Source organism: Castor canadensis, chromosome 7 (assembly GCF_047511655.1).
Source record: "Castor canadensis chromosome 7, mCasCan1.hap1v2, whole genome shotgun sequence".
In the NCBI taxonomy this organism is placed as follows: Eukaryota; Metazoa; Chordata; class Mammalia; order Rodentia; family Castoridae; genus Castor; species Castor canadensis.
This window is the reverse complement of record NC_133392.1, coordinates 74,487,003-74,506,392: the sequence shown is the minus strand read 5'-3', so window position 1 is coordinate 74,506,392 and position 19,390 is coordinate 74,487,003. Positions and strand designations below refer to the sequence as shown.

General features: G+C 41.8%; 1 protein-coding gene across 5 annotated transcripts in view; it reads left to right on the top strand.

Moving 5' to 3' along the window:
• The window catches only part of Grid1 (glutamate ionotropic receptor delta type subunit 1), a 705,633-nt gene that overhangs the window by 465,005 nt on the left and 221,238 nt on the right, over positions 1–19,390 (top strand). For all 5 annotated transcript variants that reach the window (XM_074079329.1, XM_074079330.1, XM_074079331.1 and 2 more), the window contains one exon: positions 13,294–13,464. In XM_074079329.1, the coding sequence (XP_073935430.1) occupies positions 13,294–13,464 (171 nt within the window). The remainder of the gene's footprint in view (positions 1–13,293; positions 13,465–19,390) is intronic.

Below are 19,390 nucleotides of genomic sequence, written 5' to 3'. Positions count from 1 at the left end.
TCATAAGCACTTGCCAAGTTTGATACTCAGCCCTAGGAAGTCAATCCTCAGCAGAGTATGGGACATATTCTCTGCCCATGAGGAATTAGTCTGGTTCTAATTCCAGTTTAGATGGAGTGATGGATTAGCACCTGAATTTTACTTCTGGTTCTATATGTGTATATGAGGGGAAGACACTGAATTTACAGTACTCTTGAACTGAATCAGAGTTATGGGTACATTGTAAAGGACCAAAGGAACCTTATGGATTTGGGGTCTAAGTGCAGTTTCCTCATCCAGTTCTTGAGATCCCCTTTCTAGGTGAGTTTCTGCACTGTTCTGCTGGGGACAGAGGATGGCAGGAAGGGCCAGTTCTTTACCTCTGACTGCATTGGCCTGTTACCTGGAGGACTTCCTACTCAGTTGTCGAGCTACTGAAGCTCTAGATTTGCTTGCCATCAAAATGCCAGGTGAAACTATTTTTAGCCTCTCCCTAGAGTTATTTTAGTGCTTCGACAGGTCTAGACCTGCAGAAGTTTACAGTTCAGATGCAACTTACAGGACATTTCAGGAATATCACATTGAGGAATTAAGGGCAAGCTTAACAATTGCTAACCACTTTTGGGAATTGCTTTGACTTACCTTGGATGTTCTCAGTCCATTGGAAGGAAGGGAAACTGTGAGCAGAGGTGGATGACATGGAGTGGGGAGAATTTAGAAGTTCTAGGTTGATGGATGTAGAAAACCTACAGAAGATGGAGGCAGACAAGGAGTGGGGGAGGAAAAGAGAGAGGGAGAGAAGAGTGAGAGACAAAGGTGACTACAACAACAGTGGGAAAGGATAAAATGAAAGAAGGGACAAGAAGAGTGCTAAGGAGAAGGTGAATAAATCTCAGATAGCCATCCAAGCCTTTCCATAATCCATCACTAACATGTAAGCCAGAGAATCTGTAGTGACTGTCCCCAATAGCTGTGGGGACATGTGTGGGTCCCTTGGTTGATTGAAAGGCAGATGTCTACCTTGTCCTCATGATCAAATAGAATAGAATGTGAAGAAACCCAAATTCAATTCAATAAAGTAGAATAAAAGAGCCACTCAAAATGCAAAGTTCGTGGGGACTTTGGATTCCTCTAGCCAGAATAACAGAGGCTATTGGTAAACCAGAGAGCTGGGGGTGCATTTCCCAGAAGTGAGCAGAGATGGAACATCTCTCCCACCCTATGGTCATAGCCAGGTCCTGGCCTTTAGGAAACAAGTTCACCTGGCTGTTCTGGGCTGGGCTGACTGGGTCCATCCATGGGAATAGGCTGTGACAGAGAAGGTGAGGTGGGGACAAAGCTCTGCCACCTCTATCCTAGGTGCTGGCTTTACTGTGAGCAGAAGCTACTTGTGTCATTCATACAAGTAAAGGAAGCCTCAGCATATTTCAAATAATGGGCCTTTTATTTAATGACAGAATGGTTGAGTCCTGGTGTCCTGTCTTAGCAGGAAATCAAGGTACTGGATCAGTTGGAGGTGAGCAGGAAAGAGCTCAGTGCAGATTGGGGTGGTTTGATGTGGGCTTACTTAGGGCTTTAGAGGAGGCTGCAGTGAGGGGAAAGGGGGCAGAAAAGCACCGCTGTCTCGCATGGCAGCTAGGCTGAGGCAGGTCTGTGCTGGCTTTCAAAGGTTGTAGAAAGAGCTTTAGCTTTTGAGTAGAATAATAAGGAATACTCACCATAAAACAGTGCTAGTCACATTATGTCCCACTGAATTACACTCATTGAATTTTGTCAAAAACCCTTGGAGGTACTGCTGTCTCATTTAGATGATTCTCAAAGAAATTAAGTGCCTTGTCCAAGGAAGGGGAGAAGCCAGGATTAGAACCCAAATCCATCTGATCCCAGATCCTACTCTCTCATTACTTCACTGTTATCTCAGAAGGCTTCTCACACATAAATGTGCCTATAAATCACCTTGAGATCTTTTTCAAATGCTAGTGATTGGCTAAACCTGGGTGGGGCCTGATATTCTGCATTTCTACCAGGCTCCCAGAAGATGATGATGCTATTGGTTCGTGGACCACCCTTTGGAAAGCAAGGGATTCTCATTGGTAATTTTGTACAACCTGCATAAAAAAGGGAGACTTATGCACAACTTTAGTTTCTAGAGGACAACTAAAGAGATGGGGTATTGTCTGTGGGCAGAACAATCCCCCAGAAAATGCCCCTCCATCTACCATCCTTTGTCCGGGAAATGTAACCCACACCTTGGCAGTGTTCTCCCACCCTCTCTCCTCTTCAGGATGTCCTTAGCTCCATGGAGCCTTGGCTCGCCTTGACCTTAGTGCTCTGGAATGCTCCAAATGCAGCAGGAAATCCTGTTGACTTCACTGGGAGTTATTCTTTCATCACCACTTTATTGAATCTTCCTTCTATTTTCTCAACTTTTCTAAAGCCAGCCTTGACTATGAAATTTCTCTACTATCAATAACTTTAGATTACAGCCACCATGGTTTTTAAAGGGAAATAAACTTTATTATTTCTCCAGAGATGGCATAATACAGGTATCACACAGATGTTTGATAGATTGAGGTCTTCCTAAGGAATAAAAAGAAATGACTAATAATGTGATTCCATTGGTCTATATAAAGTTTAGAACTTTAAATATTAAACATCTATATAAATGTTTAATATTATTTTCTCCTGATATTGGAAGGTTCTGAAATTTTGCTGGTCTTAAAGATCAGACAAAAATGTATTTGTGTGAGAGTTTTATATTCAGTTTTCCAAAATATATTTTAAAAACGAATTCCTTACCATTTTAATTGCCATTGTGAAGATTTTTCCCCTCATAAAAAATTATCCTCTTATTGCTTGGTTTGGCTTGGAGAGAGAACCCTGCAGTGATTCTTTCTCTGGTTCCAATAAAATATTTCTAAGAAGCTTAAAAGGTGCCAAGAGTGAAATAACAAACATCCATATGTTCATCATTCATATTTCACCACATTTAAAATCTCAAATTTTAAGAAACTGGCCACTTAATATACAATAGAAGACTGGTCTGTACACCATTACAAATCATGCTGGATTCTGTATTATTTAGGTTGTTTTTAATTATACTAAATCCAGTTTTCATGAATGTTCTGAGCATGTATTATCTCACCTTAGTGAAGCCTCAGAGTAGTTCAAGAGGGATGATGCAGAGACTAAGCAACATCCTCAGGACTCCTGCTCTCTGCAGTGTGATGGGCAAGCCCCCAGGTGGCCTCAGAGTAGTTCAAGAGGGATGATGCAGAGACTAAGCAACATCCTCAGGACTCCTGCTCTCTGCAGTGTGATGGGCAAGCCCCCAAGCTGCCCACAACACAAATGTCCAGAGGCAGAAAGGCTCTGGCTCTACTCGGTCTTCTTCTTAGCATTGTGTAAACTTCTCAAAATTCACCAAGGAAAATCTTCTCCTGGATCAATGATGATAAATGAGTTTATGATGCTCTCCTAAAACTGCCTAAATAGTAAAACCACACAAACTGAATTCGACTAAGCAGGCTGTACTTTTGGTTGTAGGTGTACGGTCATCTCTCATCATCATGAACCTAGTAGTGGGAGAAAAGTGTACTCTTGGGTTATGCCAGCATGGAAAAGGAGGGGAAAGCCTGTCAGATAGGCAGGAAATCTGTTATCTCCCTCTATTTCCTCAATGGCAACCATTCTCCTGAAGTAGATGTGTGCACCTTACACCTAAGTTTTTATGATGCTGTTACACATATCTCTACTATAAATATCTTTTAAATGCATCTTCCTGTTACTCTTTTTCTTTCTTTTCTGTTTTTCTTACTCTGTTGTCTATATCTGTACAAGTAATGATGTAACACTGTAGACTTACTCAGTCATTCGGTCATTTTTACAGCTGCATATAGCCATCATATAAATTCCATTGCTTCTTTGATTTTCTCTCTCTCCCTTTTTTGAGGATCACATTAGAGACTAGATGGAAGTAAGAAGGAAGTATCTGAGTGTGATAGATACTGACACCCTGGGTTTCCAGCTTACCCTGTTGAAGTTATTATCATTATCATTCTTCTTATAGTTAGCAACAAGGAGAACTTTAAAATCCATTCCTTGCCTCTGTATCAATTGTTCATCACCTTTTTGGGGGAGGGTGAAAGCTTTTTTGAAAGTGCAGTGCAGTCTATGGGCTTTCTCCACAGGAAAATGCACACATACTTGCATATGTTACGTTTTTTGAAATGGCAAACCCCTGTGAAGCCAGGCATAGACCCTGGCTGAAGACACACATTTCCTCTGAACAGAAGCAATCATATCTCATTCTCTTCCTTAGTGTGCTCCTCAAGGAGGACAATTTTGCTTTCAATCAGTGAATTAAGTATGTGACTTCTGAGAGAATGTGAGGATTGCCTTTTCTTTTGAATTCTAACTTTTCTTTGGTTTTAACCCTTTGCAAGTGAAGTAGAGATTTGTAGAGGTTTCCTAATAATTTATTTGACTCAAGGTGCACATTTGCTAAGCTTCAGTGTGCATTCTCAGTACAGAATTGGAGATAGTAAGTATTTTTAATATTCAGTGCACAAAGCAATTTCTTACATTTTATTGTATTCATAGACATTTTCCTTTAAGTATGCTACAAGGCACAAAAGAGTCTTTTTTTCTTCTTACTTTTGATGACTGATAAGAAGAATATGATGTTAGCTTCATTTCTTCTGTACTTGTTTCAGTTGTTAGAATATTCTTGTTATCAAATCATAAATATGTACTTCTCCCATTGGAAATAGAGCTAAGTCCATCAGTGTTTCACCATCTCTCTATTCCAATTTCATTATCAATAATTTCTCCAGACTAAATTTTAACTCTAAAGACCATTCATTTGTATTGTCTCTTAGGGCTAATATCTTGAGTGAGCAGTATCCATGAAAGAGGGCTTATGGTAGACCCTGTTAGATTGTAGGAGGGGAAGTAACTTAAGTTCATGGAAGTATTTCTGGAGTAAGAAAGTAAGTCAGGTGGAACCTATTGAATCTTTGTCTTCTTGCATTCATAATAGTGAGATGATTTAAGAATCCAATTAGGATTTGGTCAGATGGAGGAGGTTGTACGTGCATCTCTTGGGCTCTTTATAAAGCGCTCTCTTTCTAATATTAGTGACAATGTCAGTCAAACGAAGCAAATATAAATTATAGCATAATAACTAAGATTTAGCCAGTCATACAGCCAAGACATATGGGTAGTAATTTGGGACACAGGTGTGTGTTCCAGAAAAAGAATAGGGTCATGCACTAAAGAATTTAAATTCCATACAAAAAGTTTAGTCATATGTGTTTGTGGAAGAAGAATTAGACCAAATGACACTCCCAAAAGGAAAAGGACCATAAAAGCTTAATACAGTATTAAAAAAGTTAAATAGAAGCTGTCAAAACTAATAACCATAGAGACCAAACATAAAGTGAAAATGGAAACTCTTGGCAATATGTGAGCTTCAAATTTAGTCTTTCTTGAATGCATTGCCCAAGTGGAAACCTTGAGCTTTTGTTCTTATGATTATGGACACAGGAAGATCAAGTCTAAGAACTAATGAAATGTGGAGCCCAGTGAAGGTTTCCACATGTAGCTGGAAACATAGCCTTGGTATAAGGACTGATGAGATGTGAACACATTGTGCAGAAGGAGATAGTGAGGCAAATTTCCTATTTTGAATTTGGAGTTGTATAGTGTGTGTGTCTGTGGGGTGGAGGTTCTTAAAAGTTGATAACCCTCATGCAGGTTTGTGAGCCAAGTTTACCACCTATGGTGTCTAATAAAGATCAAAGGAGAGATTAATTTATAATGGTTACAGATTGGTAGTGCTCCTAGGTAGAAAGCAGAAGGAAACCTAAACGGTCCCTACAATAATGGGAATGCCAGTCAGATTCAAGGAGGTCTTAACAATTCCATAGAAGGGAAAGTGAGAGAGAGAGAGAGAGAAAGAAAATGATACTCAAAATTACCAGGCCTACAATATTAAATGTGCTTAAATATGTTTCAAAAATAGAATGGAAAGTATAAGAAAGGAAATAAAAACATCAGGAAGTTTCAAATCCTAATAATTAGAACTTAAAATTCTTAGAGGAGAGATTAAATATCAAAGTGGATATGTAGAGAGAAGGAATTAGAAGTATACTGGAAAATATAAAGACATTGTGTAGAATATAGCCCAGAGAACCAAAGAGATGGAAAAATGAAAGGGAAGTTAAGACACATGGAAGACAGAATAACAATATTTAACATACTTTAAAAAATTTCTTTTATTCATATGTGCATACAATGTTTGGGTCATTTCTCCCCCTTCCCCCCACTCACTCCCTTTCCCCCGCACCCTCCCTCTCCCCCCCACCCCCTTGCTACCAGGCAGAAACTATTTTGCCCTTATCTCTAATTTTGTTGAAGAGAGAGTGTAAGCAATAATAGGAAGGACCAAGGGTTTTTGCTAGTTGAGATAAGGATAGCTATACAGGGAGTTGACTCGCATTGCTTTCCTGTGTATGTGTGTTACCTTCTAAATTAATTCTTCTCGAACTAACCATTTCTCTAGTTCCTGGTCCCCATCTCCTATTGGCCTCTGTTGCTTTAAAGTTTCTGCATTAGTTTAATACACTTTTGATTGAATTTCTAGAAGCAAATAGGAGAAAATGGGGGAAGAAAGAACCTTAAAGGATATTATGGTTTATAATTCTTTAGAATTATTGAAAGAAACCAAATTCCAGATCAAGGGAGACTAAGGATCTAGGGGAAAAAGAAGTCAAAAGTCCACTTCCAGGCACATCATAGAGTGACACGACTGGACCCCACGGTCAAAGAAAAACTTAAAGTGCATCCAGAGAGAAAAGATAGATGGTGTGCACATGTGTACTATGGCATGCATTAGTAGTACAAGAGGATTTCATTAGGATGATTCCATAGTGCATGCAGTGTACTTTGAACAACTTCACCCCTCCATTATATTTCCTTAGCCCTCTCTCTCCTCCCATTTTTACAAGTAATTTTTAAAATCTGTGTGTGGCAGGCTGAGTAATGGCCTTAGTGGTATTCAAGGCCTAGTCCTGGAACCTATGAGTGTTGCTCTGCATGGAAAGAGATTTTGCACTTGTGATGAAGTTAATGGTTTTGAAATGGGGAGGTTATCTTGGATTGTCTGGGTGGGTTTTGAAAGCATCCTTAGCATCCTTATGAGAGGGAAAAAGAATGATTTGATTATATTGAAGAGAAAGTAATGCAAAAATGGTTGTAGAGATTGATCATGATGTATGTGGCTACAAGCCAAATAATGCTGGTAGACACCAGAAGCTGGAAGAGGTAGGGAATGCTTCTCCTCTGGAGTCTCCAGGAGCTCATCTTGCTAACACCTTCATTTCAGCCCAGTGGAATTGATTTTAGACTTCTGACTTCTAGACATTTGACAGAATAAACCTGTTATTCTAAATTCCTAATAATAATAATAATAATCTGTTATTAGTGCTATAGAAAACTAATATGCTGGAGGGTAATGGAAACCTGAATACAGAGGCATACTGATTTCCATGGGGGAAAAGAAAATAATGATTTTCTAGAGTTGTATCTTTCAAGAATGAGATTAAAATAGATATTCTTTTTTTAATGATTTTATTAGCATATAACTGTTTACAGGAGGGATATACTGTGATATTTACATATGTGCTTACAATATATCTTAGTTAGATTTACCCCCTCCACAATGCTCCCTTTTCCCCTCTCTTCCCCTTCTTAGAACCATTTCAACAGGCTTCTTTCTTCTAATTTCATATGTGGATACAAAACATAGCTACCATATACACCCTCATTCCCCCTTTCCTTGTGCTCACATCTTACCCAATGCCACCCACCCCCAGAAAACTCTTATTTTTCCCTCCTTCCCATCATTTTTTTAATTAAGTGAAAATACATTTTCTAACAAGAAAACAAAGACAGTACCAAACTCAATTTTTCATCAATAAAACCACATTAAAGGAAATCTCAGTGATGTACTTCAGAAGGAGAATGATCTCAGATATAAGGCTTGAGGTCCAGAAAAGAATGTCTAACAAATACATTAATGAATATTGGTTACAAAGGCAAATGTTTACTTTGTAAAAACAATTATGCTAGAAGAGCATAATAAAAAATAGAATTAGACTGAGTGCTGGTGGCTCATGCCTGTAATCCTAGCTTCTCAGGAAGCAGAGATCAGGAGGATTATGGTTCAAAGCCAGCCCAGGCAAATAGTTTTCAAGACTCTATTTTGAAAAAATGCAACACAAAACAGGGCTGGTGAAGTGGCTCAAGGTGTAGGGAGGCCCTGAGTTCAAACCCCAGTTTGAACTGCAAAATACTGGACATTGCATGCACATTACTTGGACTGATATTGATTGGAGATAAACACTGAAGAAGAGAGGAAACTACTAAACAGCTTTACACTTAAGAATATGTATTACAATATCTAGGAAAACCAAAAAAAGACTAACATAGAAAATATAACTTCCAAAAGAGGGTAAATAAATAAAAATAGAAACACATTATTCAGGGGTGGGGGGAAGGAAGAGAAAAGAAACAAAAATATATAAGTAAAATGGTAAAAACCAATACAAATACACAAATAGTCATATTCAATACAAATGGATTAAAATTTCTACTAAGATCTCAAATACAGAAATAAGAATTTCTAATAATATTCTATTTATAGGAGTCCCAACTAAAATGTGAGGCAGAGAAAGATTGACAGCAAAGAGTGGAAAAAGTTAGAGCAGGCAGATACTAACCAAAATAAAATTGGTCTAGTGTGTTAATGTCAGACACAGCAGGCAAGAAACAAAGAAGACATCTACATACTGATAAAAGGTTCAGGTCAGCAAGGAGCTATAATTCTAAACTTGCTTGTAACTAATAAAATTCACCCAAATATATGAAGAAAATATGGGCAGAATACAAAGACAAATTCTCATCATTAGATTTCAAAATAGACCCTAAAACCAGCAACAGGGCAGTGAATGTGCAGGAAAGCTGGTTCTACCAAACAGTCAAGACCTTGGAGAAAATATCTGTTGTGTGTGACAAAGACTCATTATTTAGAATGAAGAAAAAAAGAGTTCCATAAATTAATATGGGACCCAATAGAAATTGAACAAAACTGGAAATGCAGGAAAAGAGACACAAATGATTCATAAATATATGGAAGATATTCAGTCCTATTAAGAATTAAGAAGGGAAAATTTAAATCTAACAATATTCCAGTCCATACTCACTAGACTGGCAAATATTAGGAAGTTAACCAGTATAGGCAAAGATGCAGAATGATGAAAATTCCCTTTATCACATATGATTATAAATTGGTACAAGTCTTTTGGAAATTTGGTGCTTACTTATTAAATTTGAAGATGCTCCTGTTCTCTTATCTGGATATTCTAATTCAAGATATATACACTACAGAAACTCTTATACAAGTGCACTAAGACACATTCACAAGAAAAGTGTACATTGAAATCTTGTTTGTAAGACCAAACAAACTATTCAAATGGTAACAGGTCCAATAATTTATGGTATAACAGCACAGTGTGACAGTGTACAACTTTGAAAATGATATGTCTAGAGCCACCCCCATCACCAGGATAAACCTCAAAAATTCAGCATTCAACTTTTAAATGTTAGTGAGTATTGGAATTATCTGGAGGGCTCTTACAGAATCCAGTTTTCACTTGTTGAAGTAGATCAGGATTGGACTGCTCTAATTTTAACAAGTTCACAGGTGACATGATACACAGCAAAGTCTGAGAATAACTGTTAAAACACAATTTCAGGAGGCATGAATGAATGAATGAATGTGTTCAGCTTACACAAAGCTACACAAAACATACAAGATTAAGCGTATGTCATCCAGGTTCTGGTGAGGAGGAAGGGCTAAGCATTTGGGAGGGGGCAAGAGGTGGGCATTGTTTGATTTCTTAGCTTGAGGGAAGGCACACTGAAATTATTTTATTATTTGTATTTCATGTAGATAATGTTTGCATATAAGACATATCTCACAAATATGTTTATAGACTTCAAAAGCAATAAAATAAGGAAGCTTTATTCTGAGCCTGTGTACTGCAGTGAATATTATGTAAACTGTGCTCTGTTGCTTTAACTGCTAATTTACTGACTCTGATAGTGCATACACATCGTCTTGCTTCTTCTGTTCCTCAGCTGCTCTACTTGGAAGAAATATTCAACTGTAACAAAGGAGAAGTTTATTCTCCATGTAGGTTATTTAAATTGACTGCTTACATTGTCCTCTGCACTTTAGGAAGATACACAGATTGGGGTTTCTACCCATGGTCCAGAAGTATGCAGCTAGGAACCAGTGAGTAGGAGTGAGTGCATCCCTGTGCACACTGCTGTGGTACTTAAGGGACCCAGCAGGCAGGAGCAGGGCCTGACATGGAGCAATAGAACTGAGCACATAGGCTCAGAATTGGAACAAGGAAAAGAAGTGACCTTTTTCATTGCCCCCAAAGAATTGGAAATTGCTGGTGTGGCTTCTTAGATTCTGATTGAAGATATCTCTGAATGGACAGTAAGAAGAGTCCCCAGAAGAGCAGGAAGTGAGGTAGGAGTGAACTGGCAGGTAGTGACCATGCTCTGAGCCAGAACTGGGGCAGGGAAGACAGGAAAGTCTGCAAGTTTCCAACAGACCTTCACTGTGGTGAAGTCTTATTGTGGTTAAAAGATTGGTGGAAAGCTGTGCCAAGTTCTCGAGAAGTCCTGGGCAGACAGATGGAAGGAACAGTCTGCAGGTCAGGGCAGCTCGGGGCAGGAGCTGAGTCCCCAACCCCTGCCCCCATGACATCACAGCTGTCCCTAGTCACTTAATCACTCATCCCAGGTGCTTCTGCAGGTTGCCAGAGAAGGCAATGGTTGTATTTACTGTAGGGGACTGGGCCTCCTTGTAAGTCAGCTCCTAACAGATTTCTAGTGTCTACTTGCTTCATGGTGGAGGGAGCTGAGTACTGCTGGCTTACTCTCCCAGAAGTGAAGAAATAAGAAAAATTTAATAAAAGGGCTTCTAGGAAACCCCTACAGTGGCCTCTGCCATCAAGAACATGGGAGAAAAACAAAAGATATGAGACACACCTCTTTCTCCTCAGATGTATGTTGGCTGTGATCCCCTTTCTACATAATTTATATTGTGTTTCATAATGCCTTTTCTAGATAAGAAATTACCTCCCCAATTCCTCTATATTGCTTCTTAAGATAAAGTCAGCTGTTTTACAGCTGTTGGTCCTACTGTATTCTCACTTCCCCTTGAGGTTAGGTGGGATTTTTCCAATTTTCTATGTGCTCAGGGCAGAGCGTTGGTCCACAGGGTAGCAAGGGCAGAACTGAGTGTGCACATCAAGGATAAGCTGCATCTTCTGCCCTGATCTCCCAAGCCTGCTGTGTCTGGGCATGTCTCACCTGAGCAGTTTCCTTACCTTTGATTTTCTATGGTCGCCATCCAGCAAGATCATCTTCCCTCACACAGATGTTTCTGAATCAATAACTTCAGTGATTTCAGCCCAAATCTAACAGGCACTAGCACTTAAACTTTTTTGCAATCACTGCAGGTCAGCCTACGTGGGAATGACTGATTATGCTAAAAGGTCCCAAGTCTTTATGTTTTACTCACTTCCAGATACAGCATTTGGCTTCTACTGACCTGACTTCATACACACCCAGAGCAACTTCCTGACAGATCCTGAATGCTTTACTATCTTACCCTTAAAAAATGCTATGCTCTCATTTAAATGACTTCAAAATCCCTGAGCACTAATTTCTAATTTCATTAGCTCTATTTATGCCATCACAGTGTCTCAGTGCCACAATGGGTCATCTGCAAGGAGAAAGATTTAATACTTGCTTTAAAACACAATTATTCACAGTTAAAATCTTAACTTAAAACCAACTACTGACTTAGTTACTTCTTGGACACCATGAACCAAGCTTTTCTTAACCTGACTGTCCTTCTGTCCCACTGCTGGAGCACATGGTATAGATTCCTTTACATTTGTCGTAGTCCTGTGTTGGACTCAGCTGTGTAGCCTGTGCTCTCCCTTCTTCCAGTTTTGTTCTTATCTAATCCTCTCCTTATTCTGTAGCCACAGATTTTAAAAAGTGTAATACTGATTATGGCTCATTTGTGCCTAAAATCTTTCAAGGCCTGGTCACTTGCTCTTAGTGCAGGTGTGTTAGTGGAAGGTACTGACTCTACACTCCCCACCAGGCTCTGAACTTGGCTCCAGCTCTGACTCTGATCATCTTTCCTCTGAGCCCACACAAGAATACCATGCCCTCCCCAGGTCAGTGAAGCTGGTGGCATTTCACACCCGCTGCTTTCTGTCTCCACCCAGAATGGAGTCAAAGCAGAGTGGTAGTGCTCTCCCCAGCCTCTGCAGCACTGCCAGCTTCTCGGCTGCACTCTGCTCCCACAAGGACTTTGCTTAACACGTTCAGTTTAAGGCTGATTCCTCATAGAGGCCTCCTCCTGGACAGAGCTCCCCAAGGCTGCTTCCTTTGCAATTTCTGTGCTTGAGGCTGAATTGGGATAAAATAGGATCTACCTCATGGCATTTCTGTAGTTGTCCTGAGCACTAAATGAGCTAACGCTTGTGAAGAGCCTAGTGCGTAATGGAGCTAACATCGAAAACACAGAGTGTCCTTAGCCTCTGGGACACTCAGTGTATTTCATCCTATGACAATAAAGAAGAGATTCTTGTGACAGGATTATGTTTGACTCCTGTTTATCCCGATGCTTAATGTAGATCAAACCACATAAGGAATGATGAGTGAATTTTTTTGAATGACTGAATGTATATATTTGCAAAATTTGTATGCAAATATTCTCATAAAAACAATCTAATTACTAAACAATTCCAGAAAACTCATTGCATTTTGATTAACCATGTCAGAGAACCCAGCTTTCCCTTTCTAAGTCAGGTAAATGGCTCCCAATAGGAAATGCAGCCTTTACGTCTGGCTAATGCCTACTGTGATATATGGCAGCACTGGACTCTAAAACGTTGGCCCTGTGGAAATCAGCATCAGTGGTTTAGCCTCAGATATCTTTTCCTGGCTTTCAGGGAAAACATTGAACAATCCTGTTTGTACCTAAGGGCTAGCAAGTATTATTTGTAAATAAGTAACTAATGAAGTGTGTAGCCTAGGCCCTACCTCTTTTGAGCTGGCCGTATGGGCTGTTGGCTTAGATACCTCTTGATGGGCTTTTTGCAAAGCTAATTCATGAGTGGTTGGTAAGCATGGGTCTGTTTACTTCTCCAGGAAATCAGTGACCCTGAGATCCTGGATCTGGTCCACAGTGCCCTTGGCAGGATGACTGTGGTCCGGCAAATCTTCCCATCTGCAAAAGACAACCAGAAATGCATGAGGAACAACCACCGGATCTCCTCTCTGCTCTGCGACCCGCAGGAAGGCTACCTCCAGATGCTGCAGGTCAGTGTGCAGTTTCCCCTCCATGTGGGGATTTCACTCACACCCTTGGTCTGCCACGAGAAACACGCTGGGGCCTCTTGGGCTCCAGCTGAGTGCTGTTGCCCACCAACTTTAATTACTAGAACTCTGTCATTTGCTGAAATTGAAACTAGTTGACTGGGCAGTGTCTCTGACTTGCATTAGTAGGCAATTACGCCTGTTGTCAGCAGGCAGGGCACGTTAGCGCCCAGGGCGCCTCTGGTATTTAAAAGTTACATGCTTAGGGGGAAGGAGACTGCTGTCTCTTAGGCATCTCTGCTGACTGCTTTGTGGGGTGGGTTCATCTGACAGGGCTGGTGATGGAGACTTCTTCCTTGTCACCAATATAGATGTGTATGCAAAAGAACTTGGAACTTCCCCAGCACATCTGCTGAGTGCTATGGCTCAGGTCAACCAGGACACTGCTGGCTTCCCCACTGAGCAGAGAGGGGAAGGAGAGCAAGGCCAGAACTGCCCACCTGCCAAATCCCTTCCCAGGCGAAAGGTATAAAGTATTTATGGTTAGTCCTTTAGCCACTGCCCTGGTATGTGTGCCATCTGCATTGGCTCATCTTGTGGTGTTGGAATAGGACAGGGATCTTTCTGCCTGTGTGACAGGTGGTTTTCTGCCTTGATATTTGGGAACAAGAAGGAAGCAGTGTAGACAGTGCCCACTGGCAGCCCAGAATCTGCTTCACCATTGGGAATGTGTGCTCAAGATAACCTTTGTAGATATTTGGTGGGGGCCCCATGCCAGAGGGAAATGTCTCCTAATTAAGTGTGTGGAAATTGACTAGATATTTGTATGTGTGATATGCTCAGCTTTCAGCATTTGAAACCAGTCCTATGTGTTTTACACAGCCAGGTGTGAGGAGTAGAAGTGAGGAATTCAGGGTAGAGATCGCTGTATCTATATGAGTGTTAGCTCCTTTCAGGAAATTGTGGTGTCACCATTATCAGGGGCCAACTATTTTGGGGAGGGGATTATTGAAATCTGAAATGTGCTGTAGACACCTGTAATTTACTGAAGCATTCAATCCACTCTATCATCTTATAGTGGGGACAGAAGGAAATGGGCCTAACAGATGGTACACATGAGAAATATGTTCTCAATGGATGGAAAACACAGCAGACATTGATTTTAGTGGGAATAAATCCTGCTTCACTGGTGCCAGGGAGCACATCAGCTGAATGGGCTGATGCCTGGGGTCTTTCTGAGGTTGTAGGTATTGGCCAAGAGATTAGACTAAGCCTCTGCAGGGCCCATGAACTTCAGAGCCCTAGGCTTACGGTTTAGAAAGGCCTGTGGTAAGATTTTATTTTGTTGGATGCTGTTGGTCTGTTCTGCTTTCCTCCTTTCTGGAGTCTGAAAGGGTGAAATGGATGAGTAAGTCCCTTGTCACTGTCACTGTATATATTACTCTCCCTCTCCATGTGGCTAAAAGAGCAGTTAGATGAGTGGTTAAACAGTCTGTGCCTGCCTCGCCCAATGCAAGAGGAGAGAGGGGTCCCTTTGCTCTGCATGGGGCCAGAACATGTATGGCTGTCACTCTGGAATGTCTCCCTGGGTTCTCTCCCTTTTGAAGGTCTTCACCTTTCTCCAAACAGATGCCACCCTTGCCCTGGCTTTACCTTTCATCCCTCAATCTATTTCTTCAGTTCTTGCTAACTCAAAGTGCACTGAACCTACTGGAAAAAAAACAGCAAGGGTCACTTTTCACTGCACAGAAGCGGGCAACATAGACTGGGGCAAAGGAGAGTAGACAGAATTTCTCTTCAAGGTCTGGAATGACTCCTATTACTTTGGCTAATATGTACAAGGAGGTGGCTTCTTTGGCTGCATGTCACATATACTGTGTACAAGGATCTTTCCATTAGAGGCTGAGAGAGGAAGGAAGACTGTGGGGCTGAAGGGGAGTCCAGCTGAGGGCATCCTAAAATGACATGCACCCCAAAAGAGGGTAAACAAAGACAGCTCTGTGGTGTGTGACTAGGAGACCTGAGATTCCCTACCTCTCTGTTCCTGCTGAGACCCAGGATCTACATAAGGAGTGAAACTGAAAGCAACACCACAGAGACCTCGTAGTGGTATCAGCCCCAGCACCAGCAGAACAGGAGCCAGATTGTTTGGGTGCAAATCCTAATAACTCTAGTTACTAACTACTTAACCATTGTTATCTGTTTGTCATTCTGTGCCTCAGTTTTTGGCTCTGTCAGTCGGGGATTAGAATATTCCCTATCCCTGAGAGTCATCATGAAAACTGAATGGGAGAACATATGGAAAGCAAACGGAACAGGGCTGAATTATTAGCATCAGCAGCAGTACTTAGTATGCGGTCAGGTGCATTCTGGTTCCCATGGCAGGGCTGAACATGGCCATATATACTCAAGGCCTTGCACTTGCTAGGTACTTGCCAGGCAGGCCCTTACTGCTGGAGCCATGCCCCCAGCCCTTATGCTTAGTTATTTGGTGGATAGGGTATTGCATTTATGCTCAGGGCAAACCTACACCACGATCCTATTTACTGCTTCGCATGTAGCTGGGATGTTAAGTCCCTGCCACCATGCCCAGCTTTTATTATATGAGATGGGGTCTCATGAACTTTTTGCCTGGTCTGGACTCAAAGTGCAATTCTCCCGAGCTCCAACTCACAAGTAGCTAGGATTACAGGCATGAGCCACTGTGCTCAGCACTAAGCATGCTTCTTAAAAGCAACACCATGGTTGGGAGAGGGTCCCATCTCTCAGCTCCTTATCATAGGCTTCAAGTACTTCTTACTGTCCATATGGTTCATGAAGGTGCTCAATCACAGCTGCCTTGCCTGGGAGAGGACAGGCTATGTCTTTTTACAGTCATTTTGCTCTTCAAACAAGACCCTGCTCATTGAAGACTCCTAAGTAAGGACTTCTGGGGTGAATCTGTTAAGAATGCAGGTCTTGATACAAGATAATATGATATGCATCCAGGTACATATGCATTTATATGTAAAACCCTTTATTAAAGAATTCTCTATTTTTTCCATCTGTTTTCTTCTGAGGGAGCAATAATGGGAGGGAAATGTGGATTTATTTACTCTTCCTGCCCAGAAACAACTTGGGCAGCTTGTAGTATTCATCTCGTTTACAAGCCATCCCCTTCAAGTTTCCTCAGAAACTATTACCACTTCTTTCCTTCCTAATGACAGTGTTGAAGGCAAACTAATTTCTACTAGCCTCTAGCTGTGAGATTTATCGAGAAGACTCCAACATGCTTAGAACAACCAACTCAAGAGAAAAAAAAAACATTTATGTCATGGATTATTAACTTTGTCTTGATGAAATTAATGAAAATCCTCTTGGAAATGGAGCTCCCCAGTCCATCTAGTTCCTTCCCCAGATGGCTGCTCTTGGGATGACAATTCTGGTTTAGAATTCTCTATGAGGATCAACAAGAACAGGGCATTTTTGCAAGATCATCTATCTCCTGGCTTCCCTGAACCGAACTGGCCTCAGAAACTCCATCTTCCTCTTTTAGACCTATGGTTGGGTTTTCTGTGTTCGAAAGCTAACCAAGCACTATTATAGCAAATCAATTTGGTTGCTATTTAGTAGAAAGAAAGTCCTTTGGAAGAAAAATACCTAAATAAGTGGCTTCTAGTGGTTCCAAAAACATTGCATTTGCAGAGCTGTTGTTTATTTTTTCCTACAAAGCACTGTCTGATTTCAGTGTTTCTCATTCTTGTTTTCTTGACAAGTTAGTTTAGGGCTTGTCTGACTCAGCCAGTAATAAAAGTGATAACCGGTCCCTCGGAACCCAGAGACTTTGTAAGATTTCACAGGCAGCCTTGCTCAGAGGAGATTCTGTATCATACTCCTGTCTTTGGAACTGCATTTCCCCTGGACTTCAGGTCTGTAATTGAAGTAGCAGACACAATAACACATTGCCACCCCATTTATATTCAAATGTGTTTCCGAAGGGTGACAGGCAATGATATAAACTGTGCTGTCTGGTCACTTGGCTCCTGATCCAAAAATTAAGCTGTGGGGGCTAATGCTAATTTGGTGTTAGCATGAAATGCTCCCTCCTGGTGGAATTTCTCTTTTTGTGCATTTAAAAGTTGAATGACTTGATGAAATCACTCCTCCCTTACATGCTCAATCTGTTAAAGCATTTCACCCCTTTTTTCTCACATCACATATCCCCTTCTTTAGAGCTTTCTGTGGTTTTCCCTGACTACAGGTTTTTGTCAACTTGTCAGAGAAGCCATCCCCTGGGCGTCCCTGGATTTCATGCCACTTTCAATGGTTTACTTAATCTGAAAGACCCAAACAGGCGTATTTGACAAGGAGAATGGAGAAGCCTTTGTCAGAGACAAGTGCCCAGGTGGTCTCTGTGGGTGCAGCTGGTTGCTATTCTGGTACAGGTGCCACATGTGCATTTGGAGCCTAGAGAGCTCTGCGTAAGGACATATGCCCCTCTCCCCTCCACCTCTCTCCTCACTTTCAGCAATGAGCAGAGCCCCCTGCATCCCCTTTGCCCTCTGCTACCATCTGCTCCATCCTCTGGCCAGGCTGTGGTACCCTCTCTCAGGATGGGTGGGACAGCTGTTTGGCACAGAGGCCTTGTCTAGGGACGGATTCCTTGAGCTGTGGCATCTGGACATCAGCTTGTCCTCCCAGCTGGACCCTCTGTTCACTGCTTATGTGACATTGGTGGCTGACCAGAGGCTGTCTGAGGATCTGGTCAGAGGTCAGTGCCTGCTGTTTGCCTCTGTGAAGTCTGCCAAACAGTCCACTTTGCTTGATTAGTAACAGAAGGAGGAAAATACTAGGCTGTTTAGAAGCCTCAAGGAAAGGCAGCCTTTCTTAATGAAAAATATTTCCTGCATTTGCAGCATCTGTGTCAGGGGAATAATGGGTCTGGCGTGAGATGTAGCTGGCCTGTGTGGCTCTGACCTTGGCCAGCCATTCAGCTTCCTTCACCTTCAGGGATGATTCTTACCCTGATAATGCAGGTGCACAACCAACCCTGGGCCCTTAGAGCATAAGGGGGATAAGGCTGGAGTTAACTAATAAGTCTTGACTCGCGTCTCAGATTTACTATGGAGAAGACAGCACCAGTGCCGGGGAGGCAGACAGTCTGGCGCATCCTCCTGCCTGCTGGGGCCTCTTCTTTCCAGTCTGCTTGTGGGCAGAGGTCTTAGCCTGCTCACAGCCACATGTGCCTGGACACTCATGAGCTCCCCAGAGGGGCTCAGCACATTTCATGCAGGGGCTTACATTTCATGATGGCAGGTCCTAATCTGTACTTCTGTAAGTGAGCTGGGCATCTGGGCCTCCAGCAGGGCTGCCTCCACCTGTCTTGTGCTTGTCCAGGCAGGAAATCAGTCCCTTCCTTGTTTCAACAGAACAACAGATCTCCACCTGCACAAGGCATCTGTTGTGATCTGAATGCTTGTGACATCTCAAAACTCATGTTGAAATGTGATCCCCCAAGGTGAAGGCATTAGGAGTTGGGGCTCTCAAAAGATTAAGACATGAGGGTGAAGCCCTCATGAGTGGGATTAGAACCTTCTAAAAGGGGCTGAAGAGACCACAGTTCTCTACTTCTATCACATGAGGATATAGCAAAATGGCATTGTCTGTGAACCAGGAAATAGGCCTTCATAAGATAGCGAATCTGCCAGTGCGTTGATCTTGACTACCAGCCTCCAGTGCTGTGAGAAGCCAATTGTTATTGTTTATAACCATCCCCTCCCATCTATGGTATTCTGTTGTAACAGCACCAACCTATGACAGCCTTGGAGTCTCAGAAATGGTGTTTTAGCTGGTGGGGGCAGGGTGGGCCATTTGCACTGTAGCTGCAGAAAACAGTTTCTAGTGTTCTACATCCCCACCTGCTTGCGAATGTTCAGCATCCCAAACACTG